Below are 25,029 nucleotides of genomic sequence, written 5' to 3' on the forward strand. Positions count from 1 at the left end.
GCCAACTTAAAATTACACCTACTAGAACGTGTGATCTAATAGCGGAATTATTTTGATTGTCAGAATATTAATCTAATTAGGAGTTGTGTTAGAATTATAAATTACATAATTCCCATAAGGCTTGGATTGGTTTCAAATTAACCTTCAATTTCTAAAATTTTCAACTAAAACCATTAACCTTTTTAATTGTTTCGATTTGTGCCCTTAATAAGTTACTATTGACTAAAAATAACAAAATTTGAAATAACTTTTGACTCAAACCTATCTTTAAAAAAAATCATTCCATGTGAAATTATAAGATATTTGGTACAATATATGAGAGTTTTAGAATTATATAACAATTAGTCATTTAGTTATTGGCACCAAAACATTCACATTAAAATTAGATATTATATATATATAAGCTCATCTCAAAATCATATCATACATATACTATAATAATTAAAATTAGAGTAAATTCCACCAACATTCCTCAAGTTTTATCAAGAATCAAGATGACGCTCCTCCCATACATTTATATAAATAACAATCTCTCCTCTTGAGGTTTTTATAGATCCAAATATATAAGTGGGACTTTACACACTATTCCTCTTGTTTTACCATATTCATTGATGAACCCATTTAAAAGTTCATTCTTGATAAATTTCCATGTTTTTTTAGTGTCCTCAACTCATTGCCATTTTCTTTACACATTGTACCATCTCATGTGACCCTTTTAATCTCAAATTCCATTCTTATATCTTTGAGCTATTGCTATTGCATTTGTGAAACTCATTTGATCTTTGTACACTATCCGGATTATAATTCGTTCGTGTTGTGGAAGTTGTGATGTTGTGATTTTAATTGGCAGTTGTTTATTTTCTAGTGACCCTATCGATGGGGGCAGTATGTGGGTGTGACCCATCCTGTAGGGACTATACACATGACATGACATCTTCAATGTCTTATTTGTGATACTAAGTTTATTCTTTGCTATTCATATGATTTGAGCTATTGTTTCTATATACATAGCTAATTTTTATGTTAACATCTATTGAATTTATTAACATACTATGAGTCACCCAGGTTGATTTTGGAGATAGGATGGATTACTATGTGCTTTGATTTTGCGATTGAATTTATTTGTTTTAGAGTTTTCTATTGTGGGTAAAATATAGACTTTTTGAATTGAACTTTTTGGCCTTAAAACTTGTTTTTAATTCATGCATAAATGTCAATGAAAAATTCTATAGTGTTCTAAAGAATTGGTTGTTATCTTCTTTATATTTTTATATCAACTCAATTTTCATAACATATTCATTATTTGAAATTTTAAACATTAAGTAATTTCATTCTGTTAAAATTAACAAAAATTACGTTCAAAAGTAAATCAAACTTAAGTATATAAATAGTCAAATTACCTTTTCTTCAAAATAAAAAATAAAATCAAGGAATTCATAATAAAAAATTTGCATACTCTATTCAAAGTTATCATTACAAAGTATTGTTAAAGAATTAACAAAAATACTAAAATGAATATCAGTTGTATTAAGCTTAGATATGAATGTTTAATATTTATCTAATTGTATTTATTCTTAAATGTGTCCGTGAATATGTAGAGTTACAAGTTAATAAAAAGCTTATTTGGAGATATTTTTTTAATAAATTGTTATTTTCCCTAATTTTTATAACTATCATTAACTCCTCCACTTTATATGTATGTATGGATAGTTTGATTTTAAGAGATAACCATCTCTTTATACCTCTGTGTTTTTCTCACACTTTCCAACATTTTATTATTATTATTATCCGACATTTAAGGTCATGATATTTTGTTCTTTCAAATTCTATAATTTTATTTCTTATTATTTAATGAATATTGTTTTCCTAAATTAAAAGTGAAACCATCAAATCCTTTTTTTTTTTTGAGAAAAAAAATCCTATTTTATTGATATAGTATAGATTACATAAGAAATATAATGTTCACATATTAAATGTGGAATATACTATAGTCAAAATCTTGTGTATATGTTTGGCAGTATAATTCACATGGTAAATATAGGGAGATATGTTTGACACATACGGAAGAAAAATATATCTCAAATTAAATTACCTATCTTGTAAGTACCACCCAGAGAGATTGCCCGCTTCTCTCAAAGCATCTCTCCATTTCTGCACTTTCTTTATGTTCTTCTCAAAACGTTCTTCGTGTTTAGCAAAAGCTTCTGCAAAAGTTCCAATTTGTTTTCGTATATCAGATGGATCCACATTATAAAAAATTGGTAAAACTGTCATTCCCGTCTCTTTCACACATCCAATGATCTTTGCAAGTTCATCTAGGCACCATGTAGAAAATGCATAGTTTCTTGAGAATATGACAATAGCAAGCCTTGATTCTTCTATTGCTTTTGAGAGCTCTGGTGAAATTGATTTTCCTCTCTCTAGTTTTTCATCATCTCTAAAAGTGAAAATACCCTTCTGTTTCAAAGCTAAATATAGATGGTCTGTAAAATTATTCCGGGTATCCTTGCCTCGAAAACTTAGGAACACATCGTATTTCCATCGAGGTGTAAAAGAAGAAGATGATGATGGTGAGATGGCTCTTCCAGTGCTCATGGAAGCCATTGAAATTATCCTAGAAAATCTTGAACCAAAAATTACATAAAAAGTACAATCAGGCAAAATTGAAGAAACAAAGTACTTGAAATGAAAATAGATTGGCGAAGAGGACAAACAATTTGCATAAATATCCCCGAGGTTTGGGTCAATTTCAAAACACATCCTCTGTGCTTTTAATTTTGTATCATACACCTTAAGGCTTTCAGTAATGACCCATAAATCCATGGAAACGCCACCAAATACAAATAGCCCTCAAACCAATACCGCCAGTTTGCATTTCAAGAATTTGTTTATTAAACTTTAATTTAGAAAGAATTTTTATTATTATAATTCGTTACAAACAATAATTTTTTTAATGATTATAAAATAAAATGGTCACGTGCACTATACATGATTACTTGAAATAAGAATTTTGTCATTACCGAAATGAACAATACAAAATTAAAAGTGCAGGGAATGTGTTTGCAATTGAACCAAATCTCATTCGGTCTTTTTAAATTTTAACTAAAGTTTTGTTTATACTTTATATTACTTTCTCTAGCTTTTTTACTTGCTTTAGTGAAATTTTTTTATTTTTGAGTGCTTTAGTGGAAATTTGATGACAAGGAATTTCCTGGCGGCTATAAAGTCGTATTTATAGTATTTATATTGATTTTTTTATCAACAATAAAGATTTTTTTTTGAGACGGGACAATAAGTTCTATTCACTTAAAAGAAAAAAAACTATAAGGTTTTATTCATATTGCTATCTTTCTATATATTCCAAATGCCACTGATCGTGATGTGACACGCATAAACGCTTAAGGGGCTTTTGGTTCGCCGTGATGTTACATTACACCGTAATATTACGTTATTGTAATCTTACATTAATGTAATCTCAATACAAGAATACAATATTACATTGTTTAGGAATGTGATAAGACTAAGGTGATGTGATATATTTTGTAATTTTAAATTATAGTAATATTAAAAAAAAAAAATAAACCAAAAATTTTAATGTCACATAATCGTAATGTGTATTATATTAAGGGCATATTACAGTAACCAAACATGCCCCAGTAGAATCTGGAAACTTTATGACTAATAATACATCCACTAATTAATTTAGTATAAGCAATATGTGTAAAGTAGCTGAAGAAAGGTACAAGCAGTGCATAATTACTTTATTTTTCTTTTATCTGCTACCTAATATTGCACTTCAGATCGTTGATAAAGACAAAGGTTACTTTGTTTGCACTCTATTTCTATTTTTTTTTTTCTTTTTGGGAAAAAGACATGTTTGGAGCCTTCAGTCATGTCAAGTTTATAATTTTTTCAACCCATATAACCCAACCCAACCCACTATGTATATGAGTTTATTTTATATTCTTTTTTTTTTTAGTTTGATTAATTTTGGTATTTTGATAATTAGATTTGATAGATTTAAAATTTTGGAATATAATTGAAGTATATTATATAAAATGTAATACTTTATTGGAAAAAGTGTTTAAATTATTACTGAAAGCCTGAGGCAGCATCCTTGTCTCTTTGTCGCCTCTCACTGCTCAAAACTCGAGAGAAATTAGTTATAATTTATTAGCCTATTTTCAGCCAAATCTACTCTATTTGCTCTTATTCCTCCTTCCATTCAAATGGGCCCTTAGGGTATGTTTGGTTGGGTGGATTTTAGGGAGGATGAAAAAAAAAAATGAGAGAAAAAGGGAGAGAAAACACTTTTGATGGTTGTTTGGTTAGAGGGAGAAGAGGAAAAAAAAATTGGTGGGGCTCGAGTATTTTTTCCCTGAGCCCACCAAAATGTTTTATCCCCAATTTGGGAGAAAACACCATGCTAGCCTAATACTAGATTTACCCCTCTTTTCAGTGTAACGACTATGCATATTGTTTATGCATTGAATTACGTTCACATTGTGTTCTTTTTTTTATTTTCAATGTCTTGCTTTATTCTTCTTCTTCTTCTTCTTCTTCTTTTATTTATTTATTTTTTCTTTTTCTGAATTCGTATTGCATTTTTATTCAAAGCTTTAAACAGTTGCTTTTGCATTTTTGGCTTTTTGTTTTTCCCTTTTTTTAATCAACGGTGGTGTTATCAAATGGGGGGCTTTCACTCTTTTTTTTATATATTATTATTTAAGAAAGCACCTCTAATTGTTATATATAAATAAAATAGCAAAAAATAATAATATAATATTAATAGTATATTAATTTTTATAATATGTTATTCTTTTAATTTTTATTGATAATAAGTATTTTTTTAATGATTGGAAGGAAATTATTTTTTATATTATGTAATAGGGGTAAGAGAGAAATTTTATACAAATTTTATTTTCTATCTTTCCACTTTTCTTCTCATCCCAGTAAATGAGTTTTTCATCTCTCAACTTTTCTTCCCCTTAAACCAAACATACAAGAGAGAAAACTAAATTTCTTCTATCCTTCCACTTTAATTTCCACTCCTCCAACCAAACGGACCCTTAGACTCCACTTTATGAGCCCAATTTCTCACAAAATTTTAAACCCAATTTCTATATTGAAGAGCTGTGGAGTGACCTAAAAGCCTAGAGCTAAGACCTTCTCAATTCTATCAAACTTCTCCCTCTTTAATTGCCAATTCCATTTGAAGAGACTAAATCCAATACGCACAAAGAAACCTTTTAAGTTCTTGGTGCTATTTGGGCCCCGTATGGTAAGTATACTCAAACACAAAACAACACATTTTAAACACACTTACACACATTTCAACACACTTTTTCCTTCACATGTATATCAAAAATACTCAAACAACATTACTCAAACTACTCTACCAAACATTGAAGCAATCCCTAAATCTCTAAGGGGCCTTTGAGTGGCTAAGGAGACTTTGTCTTGATATTGGTGGTTAAATTCACAGATCCAGAGACAAACTTAAAAAAAAGATTTGAGAAATTAGTTGCTAGTTGTTGCTGGAGGCTCAAGTTTATAGTCATTACTTAACTTACCAAGTTTTGTTAAGTGATTTGTATTGCAACTATTCTTGTTTAGTGGATTGTTTGGTGCTACAGATCTTGAGAGTTTTTTTGCCCAAATTTCGAGGTTTTCTCTTTGAAAACACTGTGTGGGGCGTTTGTGTTGTGATTGGGATTTATTGTTGTGTTTAATGTCCACACATATTTCTATTGGCTAATGACTTAAACAATTGGACTTAATTATGTAATTAGCTTAAAATTGACTTCAGCTGTAATAATGGGGCCTAAAATTGTATCTCTCGCAGGTAAGTACTTTTGTGGAGTAAAGATTTGATGACAAATACCGTCAAGTGTCAACACACTCAGCGTTCCCAAAAAGAGCAAAGAATAACCTCCTGGTGGTAGTTATATAAGTTCTATATATATATATATATATTTATTGCGTTTTGACCAACTATAAAGTTCTATTCATATTTTCATTTAAAAAAAAAAAAATCTATTCATATTGCTTTGTTCTATGACTATCTCTACAGAATTATTGTGATGTGAACAGCATAAATGCTTCACTAGACACAAACACCCACTAAGATTGTGTTTGGTATATAAGAACATCACCAATAGATTAGACATTTTCTCATCCAAATTGTAAGGAATTAACCATAAAAGAGCATAGATTAGGTATCAATTAAAACTGAAGAAAATAAATAATAGGAAAATAGTTCAAGGAATAAGAAAAAACGATTCGATGTGTTTTTTTTTTTCTTTTTCTTTTTTTTCAGAGAGGGAGTGAAAGGAGAGAAACAAAAGACATGAATACGAGCAAGAAGTAGAAGAGTAAGAACTTACGGATATGGAGAACTGCAGCAATTGGCTGTCGTGAAGTAAAGCTCTAAAACCTCTTGAAACAACGCTCCTGAATAGAGTTGTAATAGAAAATTTTCTTACTTTGTAGTATTTGTTATTGTGCTTAGGCAATGCTCTCACCTTTGTATGAGGAAAAAAAAGATTCCAATGTCTTCTTTTATCCTTACTACCACCGACTTATTAAATGCATTTACTCTTGACTTTGCTTTTTTGGTTTCTTTTAGGTGTGGGGCATGTGGGATGAACGTAATTATTACTGCTATATCCAAGTAATTTACTCCATAAAGAAAATATAAGATAAGAATGAGTAAGTTGCTGGTAACTAGTATAAAGTTTTGTTTAGAGAAATTTTTAATTTTTTTGGAAACAATGTCGGATTCAGATCCTATTATATAATTGCCTTTTTAATAAAGGAATGGCCTCTATTATTTGTGTGTTTGTGAAAGAGAAGAGGGGGACTCACATCCTCTGTTTTCAGTCAACAACACTCGTTTGTTTATTTATTTAAACAGAGTAGGTTTAGCTTCATGGTTATCCGTTGTAAAGTTTGTTAATTTGTTTTCTTCAATTTCATTCCATCGTGGACTGCATAAATTCTCTGGTGGAAAACTTTTTTATTTATTTTATTTTTAAATACCAGCTTTGTACGTAGAAAGTTGAAAAGCTTGATCACCAATAAATATTAAATAATAGTACTTTCGGTGGAAAATTCTACCCTCCATGTGGGGCTCACTTCCACTTTCAGGGGAAATTTTGTCAGGGAGCGAGGTAAATTCTATGGACTTTCGGTGCTCTTTTTTATTTTTGTGTTGACCTTGCTTTGACCCGTTTTTTAGAAAGATTATCCAATGGGACAAAATTATTTTCGAACATGTGAGAGTGTGAGACATGGGATGAACTTAATTAGAGCTATATGCAAGTAATTTACTACCCCTATTAAGAAAAGAGAAGAAAGATTAGTTTAAGGTAACTAGTAAAGTTTTGTATATGCTTTATCATGCTTTTATGGGACATTGGATGACAATTATTCTTACACATTCTGCGTAATTTCTTGAAAGTCCTGCTCTAATTGTTTTTTGAAAAACTATAAAGTTATACCTATTTAAATGCTTGGTGGAATTTAGAAACTTTATGACTAATGCATCCACTAATTAATTTAATATAAGCAAAGTAAAAAATAACTATGCACTTTAGGTCACAAATAATTTGAGAAAAAAAAAAAAGGACACATATAGGGTGACTTAGACATTTATTTAAGAACAAATAATGTGAGAAAAAAAAAGTGAGAACTAGGAGCAAGCAAAGCTCATTATCGACATCAAGATCATTGATATTAGAGCTGCTTTAACATCAACTGAAGAATTTTTACCCTTTCAAATTAATGGCTATGCTTCTTTAAAATGAATAATGGGATCACTCTGCAAATAACGTAATTGTTCTTTAAAAACTAAACATGCCAATAAATGAAAGGGTGTCCAAAAAATCCAGGAAATTAATATGTTCCATGCCTTTTCATGAAGTGTCATCATTAGTTCCATTTTTTTTTTCATTGAATTGTATGTTGATTTTTCAAATTTTAGAGAAAAACTTTTACATTTATACAAGGTAAAAAGTAAAATTTTCACCAAGTAGGATTATATTGGGCTTATTTCTTTACAGACTGCAGAGTATGTATATAACTGCATTGTTTGTCAATTTTTGATCTTTGTGAGTGATGTTGCCATTAATCTTTTCCCTTTTGTACAAAGCTCATACCTTTCACTAGGACAATGTATGATGAAGATACTGCAAGGCAATGCTTCTGCCTTAGCTAGATCCGTTTATAAGACTCAGTTTTATAAGACCCTAGTCACTTTATTTTATAAGACTGTATTTAATTTTTAATTGTTATTTTTGGATTGACTGAGTGGCTTCAAGAGAGAGATGATTATCAACCAATTTTAAAAATATGATAAACGATTAGATTTAAACCCCTATGTGATTAAGAACCAAGAGATTGACACTGTGATTTGGGAAAATTATAAACCTAACTAAAACTTTCCTTGTGCTCAGTTTCATAGTTTGAAAAAACAAAAAACAAAAAACAGAGACACAATAATTGAAGAGGAAAGCTATAGTATTAAGTTGAAAAGTTGAGGAAAGTTGTAGGAAGCTTCATGATTGAAATTAACTTCTTGGTGGCCAGCATGGATTGAGATCATTGATGCAATTATTAAAAATGGTTGAGATTGATAGTTGCAAAAAAAAAAAAAAAACTTCAATCTCAACCATTGATTAAAAAAAGTTAAGAAAAGATTTATGAGAAGTAAAAAATAAAAATTAAAAATTGTGAGACAAAGGAAGGTGAATTGCACCCCGTGCAATACCTACTGGATCGAGAACTTGTGGACAGGAATGGTTTGTACATTTGTACTTTAATGAAGTGTTAAGTTCTATCATGTTAGAGCGCTTAGGAAAGTTCCTCGAAGTTTCCGGATAGACTCTTAGTCCACTCATAAAAATATCAAAATTATAACTTTATTTACACTTTTCCTGATTTTCATAAGGTAAATAAGTCTAGTCATAGCAGTATCTTTTGGATCCTATCAAGATATATATATATATATATATATATATATATATATATATATATATATAAGAAATAAGTCATTGACAATTATTCCAATCAATTATGTGACATCATGACAATGATTAAATAAGAAAAAGTGACGTCGTGATAATGGTGAATTCCATAATTAATTTAGACGGACCCAAGTTCCCTCAAAAAAAAAAAAAAAAAATTAGGCAGACCCAAGAAAAGATCTATTGATTTGTTTAATGCTATATACAAGCTGGCTCAAGCTATTTGGGGCCAAAGGTGGGTCAAAATAAGTAAATGCCCTTTTCGCACAAAAAAAATAGCATTATGTTTCATTTTTCAAACTAATTAGAGAAATGTTCCTTTTTTGAAACTCGATTTTCTCAAAATTGAGTTAAGCCCTATAGCAACGTTTTCTAACTCGATCTTGAGTTACAAAACGCTACTATAGGTCTTTAAAATGTTGCTATAGACTCCTTAAAACGTTATTATAGGATTCCAGAAATTTTTTTTTAACTCGATTTTGAGAAAATTGAGTTTCAAAAGAGGGGCATTTGCCCATTTTTGCCGCCAAAGGTGATATTTTAAAAGGTTTTTTTTATTTATTATTTAAATGTCTATTAAATATCAATAATTTTTTATTTAAAATTTATTTTGCTTATATTTTGATGTTCTTATCAAGAATTTTTATATTACAATCTATTTGAACATCATTATAATTATTTTTTATTCTCAACTTGCTGTTGTATCATTTCATTATATTCTAACAATTTTTTAATATAAATTTCTTGTTTACTTTTGAGATTAGTGAACTAAAGTTTTTTGACATAACTGGTTTATTTCTAGTAACAAATTTATTTAGAGATCTTTTTTAAATTCAATTAATTATTTTTTAATTATGTTGAGCCTAAAAAAATTTAGGGTGGTTAGTGTCACAAATATGTTTTAAGGATAAAAAAAATCATAATATTATTAAAATTTGTATATAATAATTACTTTTTTTCTAGGTAAGTGGAATTCAAACATAAATTTTTTATTGGGTCAACAAAAAAATTTACTAATTGCTCTAACTTAGTCACATTATCACAATCAAGGAAGTAGTCAAAGGGTTTCTCAAAAAAAAAAAAAAAAAAAAAAAGTCAAAGGAGAACAGGCTATTTGGCTAGAGCAGAAATTTTATTACTTTGTTTTATTCACCAAATTGTGTAAGGAAAAATCTTGTTATGTTCCTTTTTGATCCCTGTTGGCTTATTAATCTAGTAAAAATTAGAAGAATCCTAAATATCAAACTAAAACATAATCGATGGCTTATTTCGATAGTGGTCAGGATAAAAGTTTATTCAGCTCTATGCATTCGATAGTTTTCTTAGGAAGTGAAGCTTCAGGCCTTCAATCTCAACTATAAAATTTTTTACAAGGTAATTTATTAGGATGGCAGTACCATACTAATAATTACAAATAGTTTGATAAGATTGGAATGTGCTGCATAAATTGCTTTAGTGTTATTGGTAACTACAATTATTTTTTTTCCTTTTTTTTATATTATAAGAGTTAAGTTTATAGTATCAAACTATCAATTTTATATTAATAATTTTTTTTATCACCAGACAAAGATAAATTTTTATTTTTATTTTTAGTGTAAATAAAATTTAAATCTAAATTTTTTATTTAATCACAATAGAATTACCAATCGATCTAAAGTAACCAAAGACATAAACTGAAGACTCGATGACTAGCACAGCCAGTCACATAATTACAGTCAACCAAAGGTGTACAATCTGTACAGGTAGCAGAAATTTAATTATGAAATCTTTTACAAGGTAATTTATCAGTTTGATACTAAGAACTAGAATATGTATATGTTGGTAGTTACTAGTTAGTGGTAATTGGGGTCTAAACTAGTGTTTTTTGGTAATAATTTTTCACTATGCATGCCTTGTGAAACTATAGCTTATAAGCGCCGACTAGAATCATGTAAAGTATACTTTGATTTTTTAATTAATTTAACGTCTATTTAGGAACAGTTTATTTAGCTGAAACTAAATATTTTTTACTGAAAATATTGTAAATAAAGCTAAAAAAGTAGTTGAAATAATATATCGTGACTAATGAATAGTATTAAAAAGTATAATGAGACTAATAAATAATAGCAAATATAAATTAAATAATAACAAAAATAAATTAAATAATAAATAAACTTAACTTTTAATGTTCTTAAACACTTTTAAGCCAATGGCAAATGTAACCATAACGTTGTGAAGTGGTTGATAACAATCATTTTTAAATATGAATAGGATAATAATTAATATTAAATATTAGTCAATGCTTTTGGATAACCGAGAATAAGTTAATCCCTTTCCATGCACTTTCCTGAAAAGGCCTTTAAAACTCAATACCCAATCTCGCAGTCAAAAGCCTAGCAAACTTTCCATGCAATTTCCTGAGAAGGGCATAGCTTTAAGTTCAGACCAGTGTTTAGTCAATTATCATTGGCTGATTGCTTTATCCGTGACAAATGAAGTGTGAACTCTGAACTAGCTTTATCCAGTACACACCTTTTTTTTTTTTTTTTTTTACTTTGTTGTGTTGTTTTGAATGTGAAATGTGTGGCTATAAAAGCTGGGTTACTAGTTACTACCGTACGTACAAGTCCAAGTCAATTTGTCAACACATGAAAAACAAGAGAGTACCATGAAAGTTTTATTTATTGTTTTTCTTTGTGAAACAAGTGAAGGTACTGACAATGTAAAACAATAAAAAAGACGAGTCTTTTTCTTTCTTGAAAGCCACGCCCACTGTCTGTTTTTAAAAGAAAACAAAATACACGTGATCTTGGTAAATTTATATCACAGAATTTACGATTTAATTTTTATAATTTATTAATTTTAGTATTTTTTATATAATTTTTGTTATTTTTAGTTTAGAGTTAATATTTTTTAATTTTTAGTTGCTTTTAAAGCTTTTTAGGTTTATTTCTATCATGGTTAAATATTAATTAAAACTTATTTTAAAATATATTTTCTTATTTATCAAGTTCTACTGAGTTTTTAAATAAGTCTTTAAAAGTTTGTTTTGTAAATGTTTTTTACTTCTTCTTTTTTTACAATTCAAATTTAGTTTAGTAAAAATTAGAGTTTTTTTCTATTATTTTATGATAAATTGGATATTATTTTTAAAAAATAGACGTGGGTTACGTTTCTTATAACTTCCACACTCACAACATCAATTGGTATCAAAACCTTAACTTGTAAGGACCAAAAGCTCATAAAATCAATCTTAAAAACGTTATTGTTGCTCTATTCACTTAAGAGTCCTCATACAATACATTTGGTAGAGAGGGTTCAACAACAAAAAGCCCCTTTCTCGTAATCTCTTGATTCCTATTTATACTATTCTTTGCTTTCATCGTAGCCTTACACCTTGCAATCTGCGGTCCTTTTCCCGTGACACTTGTCCGTCGGCAATGGAACAAGATTCCACTTTGCATCCCGTACTGTTCAGGTCATGTCCACATTAATGCGACGGATAGAGGAGATGCTTGCTAATTAATGCGGCCAGAATGGTTGTTGCCCAGCATTTAATGCAACCTCGCAACCTTCCAAATCAGCCTATTACAACCAGATATTTGTAACATGCCCCTTGTTTAGTTATCGTCCACGCCACCTCATCTTCGGGCACACCTGGAGAGACCTCATCTTTCATTCTAAATTTTGGCCTTCCTTTCTTCGGGTCTTCGGGTTCTTAGGTCCTCGGGTCCTCACAACAGCCCCTTTAATACTTGAGTTATGAATCATGTATTCATGACTAAGTTTTAACTTCTTATACACGCTTCTTACCTACTTTATGCTTTCACACGTACATACGTCTCTTCACTGCCCCATGATCCGCATCTGGCGCCTCGTATCCCACGTTGAGGATAGTACGGTGTGGAATATCCATTTCTTATTCCCATTTCTGCGCAGTACCGCCGGAAAACTTTACTGTCAAATTGAAGACCATTATCAGATATCAAGGTGTGTGGGACCCCGAATCGAGTTATGATATTTTTCCAGATGAATCTTTTTGCATCCACATCCCTAATGTTGGCTAATGCCTCGGCCTCCACCCATTTCGTGAAGTAATCCGTACCGACGATGAGCCATCTCCTATTACCTGTTGCCCGAGGAAACGGCCCGACGATATCTAAACCCCACTTAGCAAAGGGCCATGGGCTGGACAACGGATTTAAGTTCCCTCCTGGTTGATGTACATTGGGTGCAAACCTTTGACATTGATCACACTTCTTGGCATACTCTTGAGAGGTTCTCTGCATGCTTGGCCACCAATACCCTTGGGTCATGGCTCTATGAGCTAATGATCTTCCTCCAGTGTGGCTCCCACACACACCCTCATGCAATTCTTCCAGTAAAGGTTCAACGGCCTCAGGATGTACGCAAAGGAGGTATGGACCTGCATAGGAACGCCTATAGAGTTTTTTCTCCTCCGATAACCAGTAACGGGGTGCGCTTCTTCGTATCGACTCGGCCATCTTTCTATCCTCAGGTAGTATTCCGTGCTGTAAGAAAGCTAAAATTGGGTCCATCCAGCTTGGGCCTACATGAATGCTGTGAACCCGTACTGCCGGGATGCTGGTTAAGCTAGAAGACAACAAATCCTCCACCATAACCATACGCGGTAACTTCGATCCCAACGAAGTGGCTAACATTGCTAATGAATCAGCATGAGAGTTATGTCCCCTTGGGACTTGTTGTACCTTGAAACTGTCAAACAAACCCAACACCCCTTGGACTCGTTTCAAATAGCTTTTCATCCGCTCATCTTTTGCCTCAAACTCTCCATTAACTTGCCCGACCACCAATCGGGAATCACAGAACAACCTCACTACTTTTCCTCCCAAATGTCTAACCATCTGGGAGCCCACTAAAAGAGCCTCGTACTCGGCCTCATTATTAGTTGCTGGGAATCCCAATCTCAATGACTTTTCAATGACTAGTTTCTCGGGGGATATTAACACAATTCCAACCCCGGCTCCCTTTCGATTTGATGCCCCATCCGTGTAGACTTCCCATGGAGTGATGTTTTCCGTTCCAATGGACATTATTGACATCACGGCATCCTCGGGATAAGCCTGACCGTCCGTGAACTCGGCTACGAAGTCGGCAAGAATTTGCCCTTTGATAGCCGTCCGGGGCATATACTTGATATCATAAGCTCCCAGCTTGGTTCCCCACTTTGCTACGCGACCCGTATAATCCGATTTCCGTGTGATAGCTTGTAGAGGCAACTGAGTGAGTATCACCACGGTGTGAGCTTGGAAGTAATGAGGCAATTTCCTTGTTGCATGCACCACGGCTAGAAGCGCTTTTTCCAGCGGTAAGTATCGCTGTTCAACTTCTTGCAAGGACTTGCTGACATAATATATTGGTTTCTGGACCCCATCATCATTCCGTATTAAGACAAGACTTACGGAGTGATTTGTGACGGCTAGATAAGCATATAGCACTTCTTCCTTCTCGGGCGTTGATAGTATCGGCGGTCTAGATAGGTATTGCTTTAAATCCTCAAAAGCCAAATTGCACTCGTTAGACCACTGGAAATCTTTCCACCTGTGCAAAAGGCGATAAAATGGGCGGCACCTATCTGCCGACCGCGAAATGAACTTGTTCAAGGCTGCAATCATGCCAGCTAACATCTGCACCTCTTTAGGGCTCCGAGGAGGATGCAACCCTAAGACAGCCTTAATTTGGTCAGGATTAACTTCAATTCCCCGATGAGTAATCATGTACCCCAAAAATTTTCCCGAGCCCACTCCGAAAGAACACTTTGATGCATTCAAACGTAATTTATACTTTCTTAACACCGAGAAGGTCTCCTGCAAATCTGTCAAATGGTCTTCTGTCTTCTTACTTTTGATTACCATATCATCGATATAAGCTTCCATGTTACGTCCTAACTGCGCATCGAACATTCTGGTCACCATTCGTTGATAAGTGGACCCTGCATTCTTTAGACCGAAGGGCATTACTCGGTAATGGTAATTACCATTCGGGGCACAAAAAGTTGTCTTCTCCTGATCATTCAGTGACAACGGGATTTGATGATACCCTTGAAATGCGTCCAAGAAGCTCATTCGGGGGTGTCCCACAGTTGCATCCACCAATTGGTCAATTCTAGGAACAGGAAAGGGATCCTTGGGACATGTCCTATTTAGATCCGTAAAGTCAATACAGACTCTCCATTTTCCATTCTTCTTTTTCACTACGACAGTATTGGCCAGCCATTCAGGATAGAAGATCTCCTTGATCGCACCAGCTTGCTTTAGCTTACCAACCTCCTCTTTAACTGCCTCGGCGTGCTCGAGAGATGCTCGCCGAGGAGGTTGCTGTCTAGGCGTCGCATGAGGGTTAACATTCAAATGATGGCAGATAACTTCTGGATTAATTCCTGGCACATCATAAGTCGTCCATGCAAAAACATCAATGTTATCTCGCAAGAATTGAATCAACTCTTCTCTTTCCTGTATCGGCAACTTGGATCCGACCTGAAAATACTTCTCTTTATCTTCCCCAATAATTACCTTGGTTAGCTCCTCGGCAGACCCTTCATCTTCAACTGGGCCGACTTCCCGAGGAGCCTCCTTTAATTGCTATGATGTCTCAGGAACTTCCGCCTCCAACGAACCCCGGCCTGTGCGAATAGTGGCAGACATTAGACATTGCCTAGCCACCGTTTGACTGCCATGTAACACTCCCACGCTTCCCCCTGTAGGGTACTTCACCATCACATGTAAAGTTGATGAAACTGCCTCCATTGCATGCAACCAGGGTCTAGCCAAAATGGCCGTGTATGGAGAATATGCCATAACAACTATGAAGTTTACCTGTACCTCGGAACCCTCCACCTGCACGGGCAGCCTAATCATTCCTCGTGGGATCACCTGGTTTCCATCAAAACCAACCAAGGGATGGTCGTATTTTTCCAAGTCCTCCTCTTTCAACTTTAACCCATTGAATAGGTCCGGATACATAATCTTGGCACCACTTCCATCATCCACCAATACACGTTTCACATCATATCCCCCAATACGAACCATGACCACCAAGGCATCATCATGGGGTTGAAATGTTCCCTCTTTATCCTTATAAGAAAAACCCAAAGTAAGTGCCACCGAGGATTTGAGTCTTTTGTTTGTTTGATGATTCTCTTCCACGTCTTCAGTCCCACATTTGTTTTGAACGGTCATAACCCGAGGAAACTTCCCAAAGTCTCCTCTTGGCTGGGTCAAGATAACGTTAATAGTGCCTAAAGATGGTTGAGGGGCCTGACCCCAATATTTCCGAGTATCTAGTTGTTCCTGATTCCCATTCGGCTTTGCCAACAAGTGATTGATCTTCCCGGCCCTAATCAATTGATTTAAATGGTCACGCAACGTCCGGCATTTCTCCGTGGTGTGTCCCTTGTCCTGGTGGTAATGGCAGTGGAGGTTTTGGTTCCTCGTAGATGCATCTCCACTTATTTTGTTTGGTGGCCTAAAATATGGCTCATGCCGAATTTTCTCCAATATGTGATGCACAGGCTCCTTAAATAGTGAGTTAACTAGAGGAGCCTCGGCGGTCCTCGGATGGCTTGTAAAGTCGCGTTTGGGCCGAATACCTTGAAACCCTTCCACCCGAAGATCTTTCCTCTCTAGATACCCTTTCATTTTGCCTTTGCTTTGCATCTGATCCTCTTCCACCCGCTTATATTTATCTATCCGATCCATAAGCTGACGCATGTCTACCGCGGCCTTCATTGTCAAAGACTTCCTTAACCCATGTTCCGTGGGAAGACCCACCTTGAAAGTTCTCACAGCTACACCCTCCACATCCCCATCGATTTCATTATACGTTTCCCAGTATCGGTCAGAATAGGTTTTGAGTGTTTCACCTTCCCTCATAGACATAGACAGTAGAGCATCCAAAGGTTTTGGAATCCTAGTACAAGTTATGAACCTTGCTCCAAATGCCCTAGTCAATTCCTCAAAGGACCTCAGGGAACCCTCTGCCAAAGCATCAAACCACCTCATAGCCACGAGCCCCAAACTGGAAGGAAAAACTCTACACATCAATGCCTCATTATTCGAATGAACGGCCATCTTCTGACAAAAATGACTAACGTGCTCTACAGGGTCAGTCCTCCCGTTATAGACAGTAAAAAGGGGTTGGGAAAACCTACGAGGTAGCTTTGCTCTGTTTATCCTTGTCACAAAAGGGGATTTGGCAATTTGTCTCAGAGCTTTACCCATTGCATCACTCCCGTCCTCGCGATATATTCCATCAGTATCGGGCATCTTCGTCACTTTCAGCTGCTTCGCCCTAACACCCGAAGACACACTAGCATGGGTCATACTTCGAGTAGGCTCAAACATTGGGGGATGAATTCCTCCTGGGTTCGCTTCTGAATTATCACTGGAAGAGCTTGCATTATCCTTGCGTCTCCGCTTCTTACTATCCAAACGCTTGCGTAAGTACGCTATCTCAGATTGCATCTGCCGCAACACGTCGTCGCGAGACATATGCCCCTCAGTTAACGATCGTTGCTCAGCCCTATGATCGCCATCATATGCCTTCACCACCCCCGAAGTATGTCCTTTCCCTTTATCACGTTGGAAACTCGCAGCTACGTCCCTGCCTCGTGAGCTTACTGATTCTTCCCCTTCCACATACACCTCCGCCATACACTTCTAAAAGGAATATGCTACGCTGTTGTTGTTCCCACAGACGGCGCCAATTGTAAGGACCAAAAGCTCATAAAATCAATCTTAAAAACGTTATTGTTGCTCTATTCACTTAAGAGTCCTCATACAATACATTTGGTAGAGAGGGTTCAACAACCAAAAGCCCCTTCTCGTAATCTCTTGATTCCTATTTATACTATTCTTTGCTTTCATCGTAGCCTTACACCTTGCAATCTGCGGTCCTTTTCCCGTGACACTTGTCCGTCGACAATGGAACAAGATTCCACTTTGCATCCCGTACTGTTTAGGTCATGTCCACATTAATGCGACGGATAGAGGAGATGCTTGCTAATTAATGCGGCCAGAATGGTTGTTGCCCAGCATTTAATGCAACCTCGCAACCTTCCAAATCAGCCTATTACAACCAGATATTTGTAACATGCCCCTTGTTTAGTTATCGTCCACGCCACCTCATCTTCGGGCACACCTGGAGAGACCTTATCTTTCATTCTAAATTTTGGCCTTCCTTTCTTCGGGTCTTCGGGTTCTTAGGTCCTCGGGTCCTCACATAACTTATCTTGATTTGGTGGCTAAGATATGAAACAGTAGCAATTCTGAGGTTGGAAATTATTCAATATCAATGTGACAAGTAGCAAATATTATATGACGTAAAACCAACACTTGCAAATATCTTTATTAAAATGGCGTCATTGGAACGTAGAAACAATAAGGATAAATGTTGTGGAAACATAACTCATGGGCAACCTACTAGTAAGCGAGGTTTTTATAAGTCTTATAAAAGAATGGTAACTTTTAATCTTTATTTTTATAGAGAAGATTTCTTGATTAATTGATTACTTGATTTGGATTATTAATTTGACTATGAGAATATTTCTAATGAAAAGAAGTCACACTTCCTTTGCATAAACTTAGGAAATATATGACAAATATAATCTGATAGAATATGAAGGGGAAATTCATGAAGAACTATATGGAGCTTAGCTATAGAGCATAAAGTACAATTTATCTATGGAAATGGAATGAGCTGCAGAAATTGCTTTAGTGTTAATGGTAAATATGATTTTTTTCCCTTTTTTTATATGATAAGTGTAAGGACCAAAAACGCATAAAATCTTCTTAAAGACTGTGCTGTCTTTTTATTCACTAAAGGTCCTCATACAATACATTTGGTAGAGAGGGTTCAACAACAAAAAAATCCCTCTATCCGTAGTGTCCTGACTCTTATTTATATCATTTGTTCCTTTCATCGTGGCCCTACACCTCACAATGTACTTTTGCTTGTCCCTCTGACACCTGTCTGTCGGCAATGGTGCAAAGCTCTAACTTCGCGTTCAGCACTGCTCAGGTCATATCCTCATTAATGCAACAGATTGAGTTGGTATCCTCCAATTAATGCGACCAGCATGGTTGTTGCCGGGCATTTAATGCAACCCTCTAAATTAGCCTGCCGCCTTTGGATATTTGTAATCCTTATGTCAGCGGTGCCCATGCCACATCATCTTCGGGCATCCCCAGATAATTTCCCTTACTCCTTTACTTTATCTTGCTTAACGCATGTCGGCCATCCCTTCCTCGGGTCTTCGGGTTCTTGGGTCCTCGGAACCTCACAACAGCCCCTTTAACACTTGAGTTATTAATGATCAGTTAATAACCAAGTTTTAACCTCTTACACACGCTTCTTACATTCCCCTCGTTTTCACACGTACAGCCGTCTTTTCACTGCCCCATGACCCGCGTCTGGCGCCTCGTATCCCACGATGGAGCATTTATGGAGTCTGGCATTTCTTTTTCCGCGCACGTTCTACGGTTGGATGGGTAATGCACGGTTCAGATCCCGCTTTCAATTATGAGCGGGAAAGTTACCGCCCTTATTTCTTTTACCCCCCTATAAAAGCAAACCCTTTGGCTGGATGTAGCTCATTTTGGCATTCTGAAGGATTGAAAGAAGAGTGAGCTCCCGAGGACCATCTTTAAGCGATCTTCAGAGGTGTGTTCATTTCCGTTCGTTTCTCTCTATTTTGCTTGCTTTTCCCTTCTTGCCGCGGGGTTTAATGGGTAGGTACACCAAGTTAGTAAACACGGATGAGGCAAAGGCTGCCTTTAAAAACCGATATAGGATCCCTGATGACGTAAACATAACGTATTGTGAGGAAGAAGAGATTCCACTCGCACCTCGCCCCCCTGAGTCCGTCTTGATTCCCATGATTGCGTTTATAGAGGGGGGCATGGAGATTCCTATGGGTAGAGTAACCAGGGATTTTTTAATAAACTATAGGCTCACCCCCTCACAATGTTCCCCAAACGTCCTTAGAATTTTAGGATGTGTAGACGCGCTTAACCGAAAGATGGGGACCAATTTGACATGGCAAGATGTAAATTGGGTGTACAATTGCCAAAAAGGGGATAGGACTAAATATTACATGAAATGTAGATTCCCTTCCGTTAGGCTGATCTCTTGCTTACCCGACTCGAGTAAAGGGATGGATGAAGATTACCTTGTCGTCTCGGGCAACTGGCATGACGGCTTACACTGCCCTACCCGAGATGGGACGCCAGGTAGTGTTCCCGAGGACTGACCTGGCATTTAGGAATGACCACAATTTTCATGTGTTCTTCTTTGTTTAATTTATTCATTCTAACCATTTCATTCCTTATTGCAGACGATTTCCATACTGCTCCGAATTTATCTGCTGTAAATCGAGCTGATCTAAACCGGATTCTACGATCAGAGATATTTGTGCACCGGGACGGACAACTCCGAGCAGCCCACATTATCCTCGGGTACACACCATCCACTAAATGCTTCCAAAGCCCGAAGAACGTAATCAGAGCAAGAGATCTACGTTTAGCTCGGATTGACGTTGCGGCCCCTGGATTCCTATTGCTCGCACCTCCTCCTGCAGGAACTCAAGACGCACAGCTTCCAGCTCCTCTTGCGGCTCAGTTACTTTATCCCCCCTTGGACCAGGCTACTAATCTTGTAGCCGAGGAAAGAGTTGATACGCCCGAGCCAAATCCTCCCGAGGTGACCGAGAAGGATTTTGAAGTGTTCTACCGTCCAGACGCTCCTTCCAGCTCCAATCCGTCAACCAGCGAAATGGGTTTTCAGGAGAAGGAGCCCGACTTGTTGGCCTTGCTGCAGGCGCACGCAGGCGACTCTTCACCGGCAGTTCCGGTCCCACCTCGTCCGATCACTCCAGCTACTACCCGTGCACTTTCCTCGGAGACGACGGATAAGAAATGGAAAAGGGGCCAAAGTAGCAAGCATATAATAGAAATCGAAGAAGGGGAGAATCTCGACCCTTCCGTTAAAGATACCAGGGCTACGAAAGCCCTTTCCAAGAAAGTTGCTCCTACTGGTTCGTCTAAGGACCCCAGTAGTGAGCCTACAAAGAAGGCGTCAGCCTGGCGACCCAACTTCACTCTCAGTTCGGGCAGCCCTGTCATGGATGACGCGAACCTGAGGGACCCGAAGAAGGGAAGCTCGAGCCTGGTGGCCGAGTGTCTAGAGAAGGCTCTTTGCCTTCCAGAAGATATGGCAGAGTTACGATCCTTCCGTAAGAGGGAGGTTTTCTTGTCTTTGAAGCAGGACTTAGCCAAGGTATTTTTTTAAGCCTTTGCACAGTTTATACATGAATTTAACTCTTTATTATGACTAACTCTTTTGTTTTTACTCGAATGCATCATAGGCGGTCCAAGCTTCATTTATGGCTGAGGAATGGGTAGATCACTCACTGGATCTTGCCCGAAAAGCTGATCAGAATGCCGAGGCGGCAGTGAGGGCACAAAAAGAAGCTGAGTTGAACTTGAAAGAGACCCTTACTCACCTGTCCGAGGTAGAAAAGGCTCACAAGAATGCTGAGTCGGCCCTGAAAAGCTACGAATCTCAAGCAAACCTTGCTCTTGAGGCTCAAAAACAAGCCCAAAGTAGGCTCGCTTTAACTGTTGTTGAGCTCAAGCAAGCGCAAGAGAAATTGGCCGCCAAGGAGCAGGAACAGGCTGCAGCGGAACAAGCTGCATACGATGCGGGAATGAAAAAGGCTTCGGATAGCCTGACTGCCCAACTCAAAGGGGTTGCTAGGGCGTTTTGCTTGGAGGTATGGGGTCAAGCCTTGGACGCTGCTGGGGTAGCTGCAGATACTGAACTTCGAGCCCCAGATAGTGTTTACTACCCCACAGCACTTCGGCTTGCTCCTACTCCCCCTATGCCACCAAGTGAACCAGCTGAGCCTATTCCTGTTCCTGATCCTTCTGATGCAGCAGCCTCAAAGGGCCCTTCTCCCACAGTTCAGCCCGTGGAAGAAGCAATTGAGGGTGATGTGGCCGAAGAGCCAAAAAAGAAGAAAAAAGACAAAGAACCAGAGAAAAGGAAGGACAAGCAGCCTGTTACTTAGTCATTCTATCATGGCTGTCTCCTTCTTTTGTTGTTGTTGTTGTTTGTGTTTTTTTTTTTTTACGGATGTAAGGGGCTACATGATTGCCCCAATTTTGTAACGAGTATTTGTTAAGAAATTAATATTTAGTTCTTCTCTTTTTGTTTCACATACAAGTCTTGTTACAATGTGCTACCATCCGACTGTCACTTTATACGAATTCATAAGCTTACCTTAAAAATCATAATATTACTTTAAATTGTTCATCATACTTGTGATTTGGAGAAACACGTAAAACTTAACCTGGGCACCATAATTCCACTACTTAATCTTTTTTGACGTTTGAAAGAGAAGGCATGAGATTCAATATGATAATGAGCAACGAGGCTTAATGATTCATTTATGCTAACGCTTTAGATGCTTGAGATCCTTTAGACCAAAAAAGAACAAAAAATCAGTTTAGTACTTATGTTTTCGCAAGCGTTTAATTCTTCTTAGACTTGTAGTCCGTGGAGCCGAACAAGAGCTAAGGTCAGCTTAACACTTGTGTTTTCTTGCAAGTGATTAATTTCTCTTAGACTTGTGGCCCGAGGAGCCGAACAAGAACTAAGGTCAGTTTAACACTTGGGTTTCTTGCAAGTGATTAATTTCTCTTAGACTTGTGGCCCGAGGAGCCGAACAAGAACTAAGGTCAGTTTAACACTTGTGTTTTTTGCAAGTGATTAATTTCTCTTAGACTTGTGGCCCGAGGAGCCGAACAAGAACTAAGGTCAGTTTAACACTTGTGTTTTTATTGGTACATAACTGAAATGAACAGCAGCTACACACAAAAGGAGATTCTTTTCTTAATAATAATATCGTCGCAAGTTATTTACATTCCAAGGGCAAGGAACTACCCTTCCATCTAGATCTTCTAAACGATAAGCCCCTACACCTGCTATTGAGATAATTTTATATGGCCCCTCCCAATTAGGACCCAACTTTCCCCAAGCAGGATTCTTTGCTGTCCCCACTACTTTTCTCAGTACCAAATCTCCTGGTACCAAGGGCCTGGTCCTAACTCCCTTGTCATATGTCCGCTTGAGCTTCTGCTGATAGTTGCCCATCTTTACACTGGCTATTTCTCTCCTTTCCTCAATTGTATTCAAACAATCATATATCCTATCGTGATTGCTCGCTTCGTCATACTGGTCGGACTTTAGGGTGGGAAAACCCGACTCTAATGGTATTATAGCTTCCATTCCATACGTCACTGAAAAGGGAGTCTCGCCTGTCGATCTTCGGGGTGTAGTGCGATAAGCCCATAATACATGAGGTAATTCCTCTACCCAGCCTCCTTTAGCGTCATCCAGTCGTTTCTTCAAACCTGCCAAAATGACTTTATTTGTTGCTTTGGCCTGTCCATTTCCTTGAGGATAAGACGGTGTTGAATATCCATTTCTTATTCCCATTTCTGCGCAGTATCGCCGGAAAGCCTTGCTATCAAATTGAAGACCATTATCAGATATCAAGGTGTGAGGGACTCCGAAGCGAGTTATGATATTTTTCCAAACGAATCTTTTTGCATCCACATCCCTAATGTTGGCTAACGGCTCGGCCTCCACCCATTTCGTGAAGTAATCCGTGCCGACGATGAGCCATCTCCTATTACCCGTTGCCCGAGGAAAAGGTCCTACGATATCTAAACCCCACTTAGCGAAAGGCCATGGGTTGGACAACGGATTTAAGTTACCTCCTGGTTGATGTATGTTTGGCGCAAACCTTTGACATTGATCACACTTCTTGGCATAATCTTGAGAGGCTCTCTGCATGTTTGACCACCAATATCCTTGGGTCATGGCTCTATGAGCTAATGATCTTCCTCCAGTGTGGCTCCCACACACACCTTCATGCAATTCTTCCAGCAAAGGTTCTACGGCTTCAGGATGTACGCAAAGGAGGTACGGCCCTGCATAGGAACGCCTATAGAGTTTTTGCTCCTCTGATAGCCAGTAACGGGGAGCACTTCTTCGTACCTTCTCGGCCATTGTTCCATCTTCAGGTAGTATTCCGTGCTGCAAGAAAGCTATAATTGGGTCCATCCAGCTTGGGCCTACATGAACGCTGTGAACCCGTATTGCCGAGACGCTGGTCAAGCTAGAGGACAATAAATCCTCCACCATAACCATACGCGGTAACTTCGAACCCAGTGAAGTGGCTAACATCGCTAACGCATCAGCATGAGAGTTATGTCCCCTTGGGACCTGTTGTACCTTGAAACTGTCAAACAAACCCAACACCCCTTGGACTCGTTTAAGATAGCCTCTCATCCGTTCATCTTTTGCTTCAAACACTCCATTAACTTGCCCCACCACCAATCGGGAATCACAGTATATCCTCACTGCCTTCCCTCCCAAATGTCTAACCATCTGAGAGCCCACTAGGAGAGCCTCGTACTCGGCCTCATTATTAGTGGCTGGGAATCCTAACCTTAATGACTTTTCAATGACTAGTTTCTCGGGAGATATCAACACGACTCCAACTCCGGCTCCTTTTCGATTTGACGCCCCATCCGTGTAGACTTCCCAAGGAGTAAAACTTTCCATCCTAATGGACATTATTGTCATCACGGCATCTTCGTGGTTAGCCTGACCTTCCGTGAACTCGGCCACGAAGTCGGCAAGGATTTGCCCTTTGATAGCTGTCCGGGGCATATACTTGATATCATAAGCTCCCAGCTTGGTTCCCCACTTTGCTACACGACCCGTATAATCCGACTTCCTCATGATAGCTTGCAGTGGCAATTGAGTGAGTATCACCACGGTGTGAGCTTGGAAGTAATGAGGCAATTTCCTTGTTGCATGCACCACGGCTAGAAGCGCTTTTTCCAGCAGTAGATATCGCTGTTCTACTTCTTGCAAAGACTTGCTGATATAATATATTGGTTTCTGAACCCCA

The 25,029-nt window shown here is 37.2% G+C and overlaps 1 protein-coding gene across 11 annotated transcripts in view; it reads right to left on the bottom strand.

Annotated features, from left to right (window-relative positions):
* LOC142618892 (TMV resistance protein N-like) overlaps positions 1-25,029 on the bottom strand; it is a 107,698-nt gene that overhangs the window by 11,848 nt on the left and 70,821 nt on the right. For 10 of the 11 annotated variants that reach the window (XM_075791938.1, XM_075791943.1, XM_075791939.1 and 7 more), the window contains exons 2-3: positions 6,387-6,453; positions 2,093-2,614 (exon numbers count right to left, since the gene is read on the bottom strand). In XM_075791938.1, coding sequence (XP_075648053.1) covers positions 2,093-2,604 — 512 coding nt within the window. In that variant the 5' untranslated portion in view covers positions 2,605-2,614; positions 6,387-6,453. Of the gene's footprint in view, positions 1-2,092; positions 2,624-6,386; positions 6,454-25,029 lie in introns of all 11 variants that reach the window. The other variant, XM_075791933.1, reaches the window with a different exon arrangement.

Source organism: Castanea sativa, chromosome 12 (genome assembly GCF_040712315.1).
Source record: "Castanea sativa cultivar Marrone di Chiusa Pesio chromosome 12, ASM4071231v1".
Lineage (NCBI taxonomy): Eukaryota > Viridiplantae > Streptophyta > Magnoliopsida > Fagales > Fagaceae > Castanea > Castanea sativa.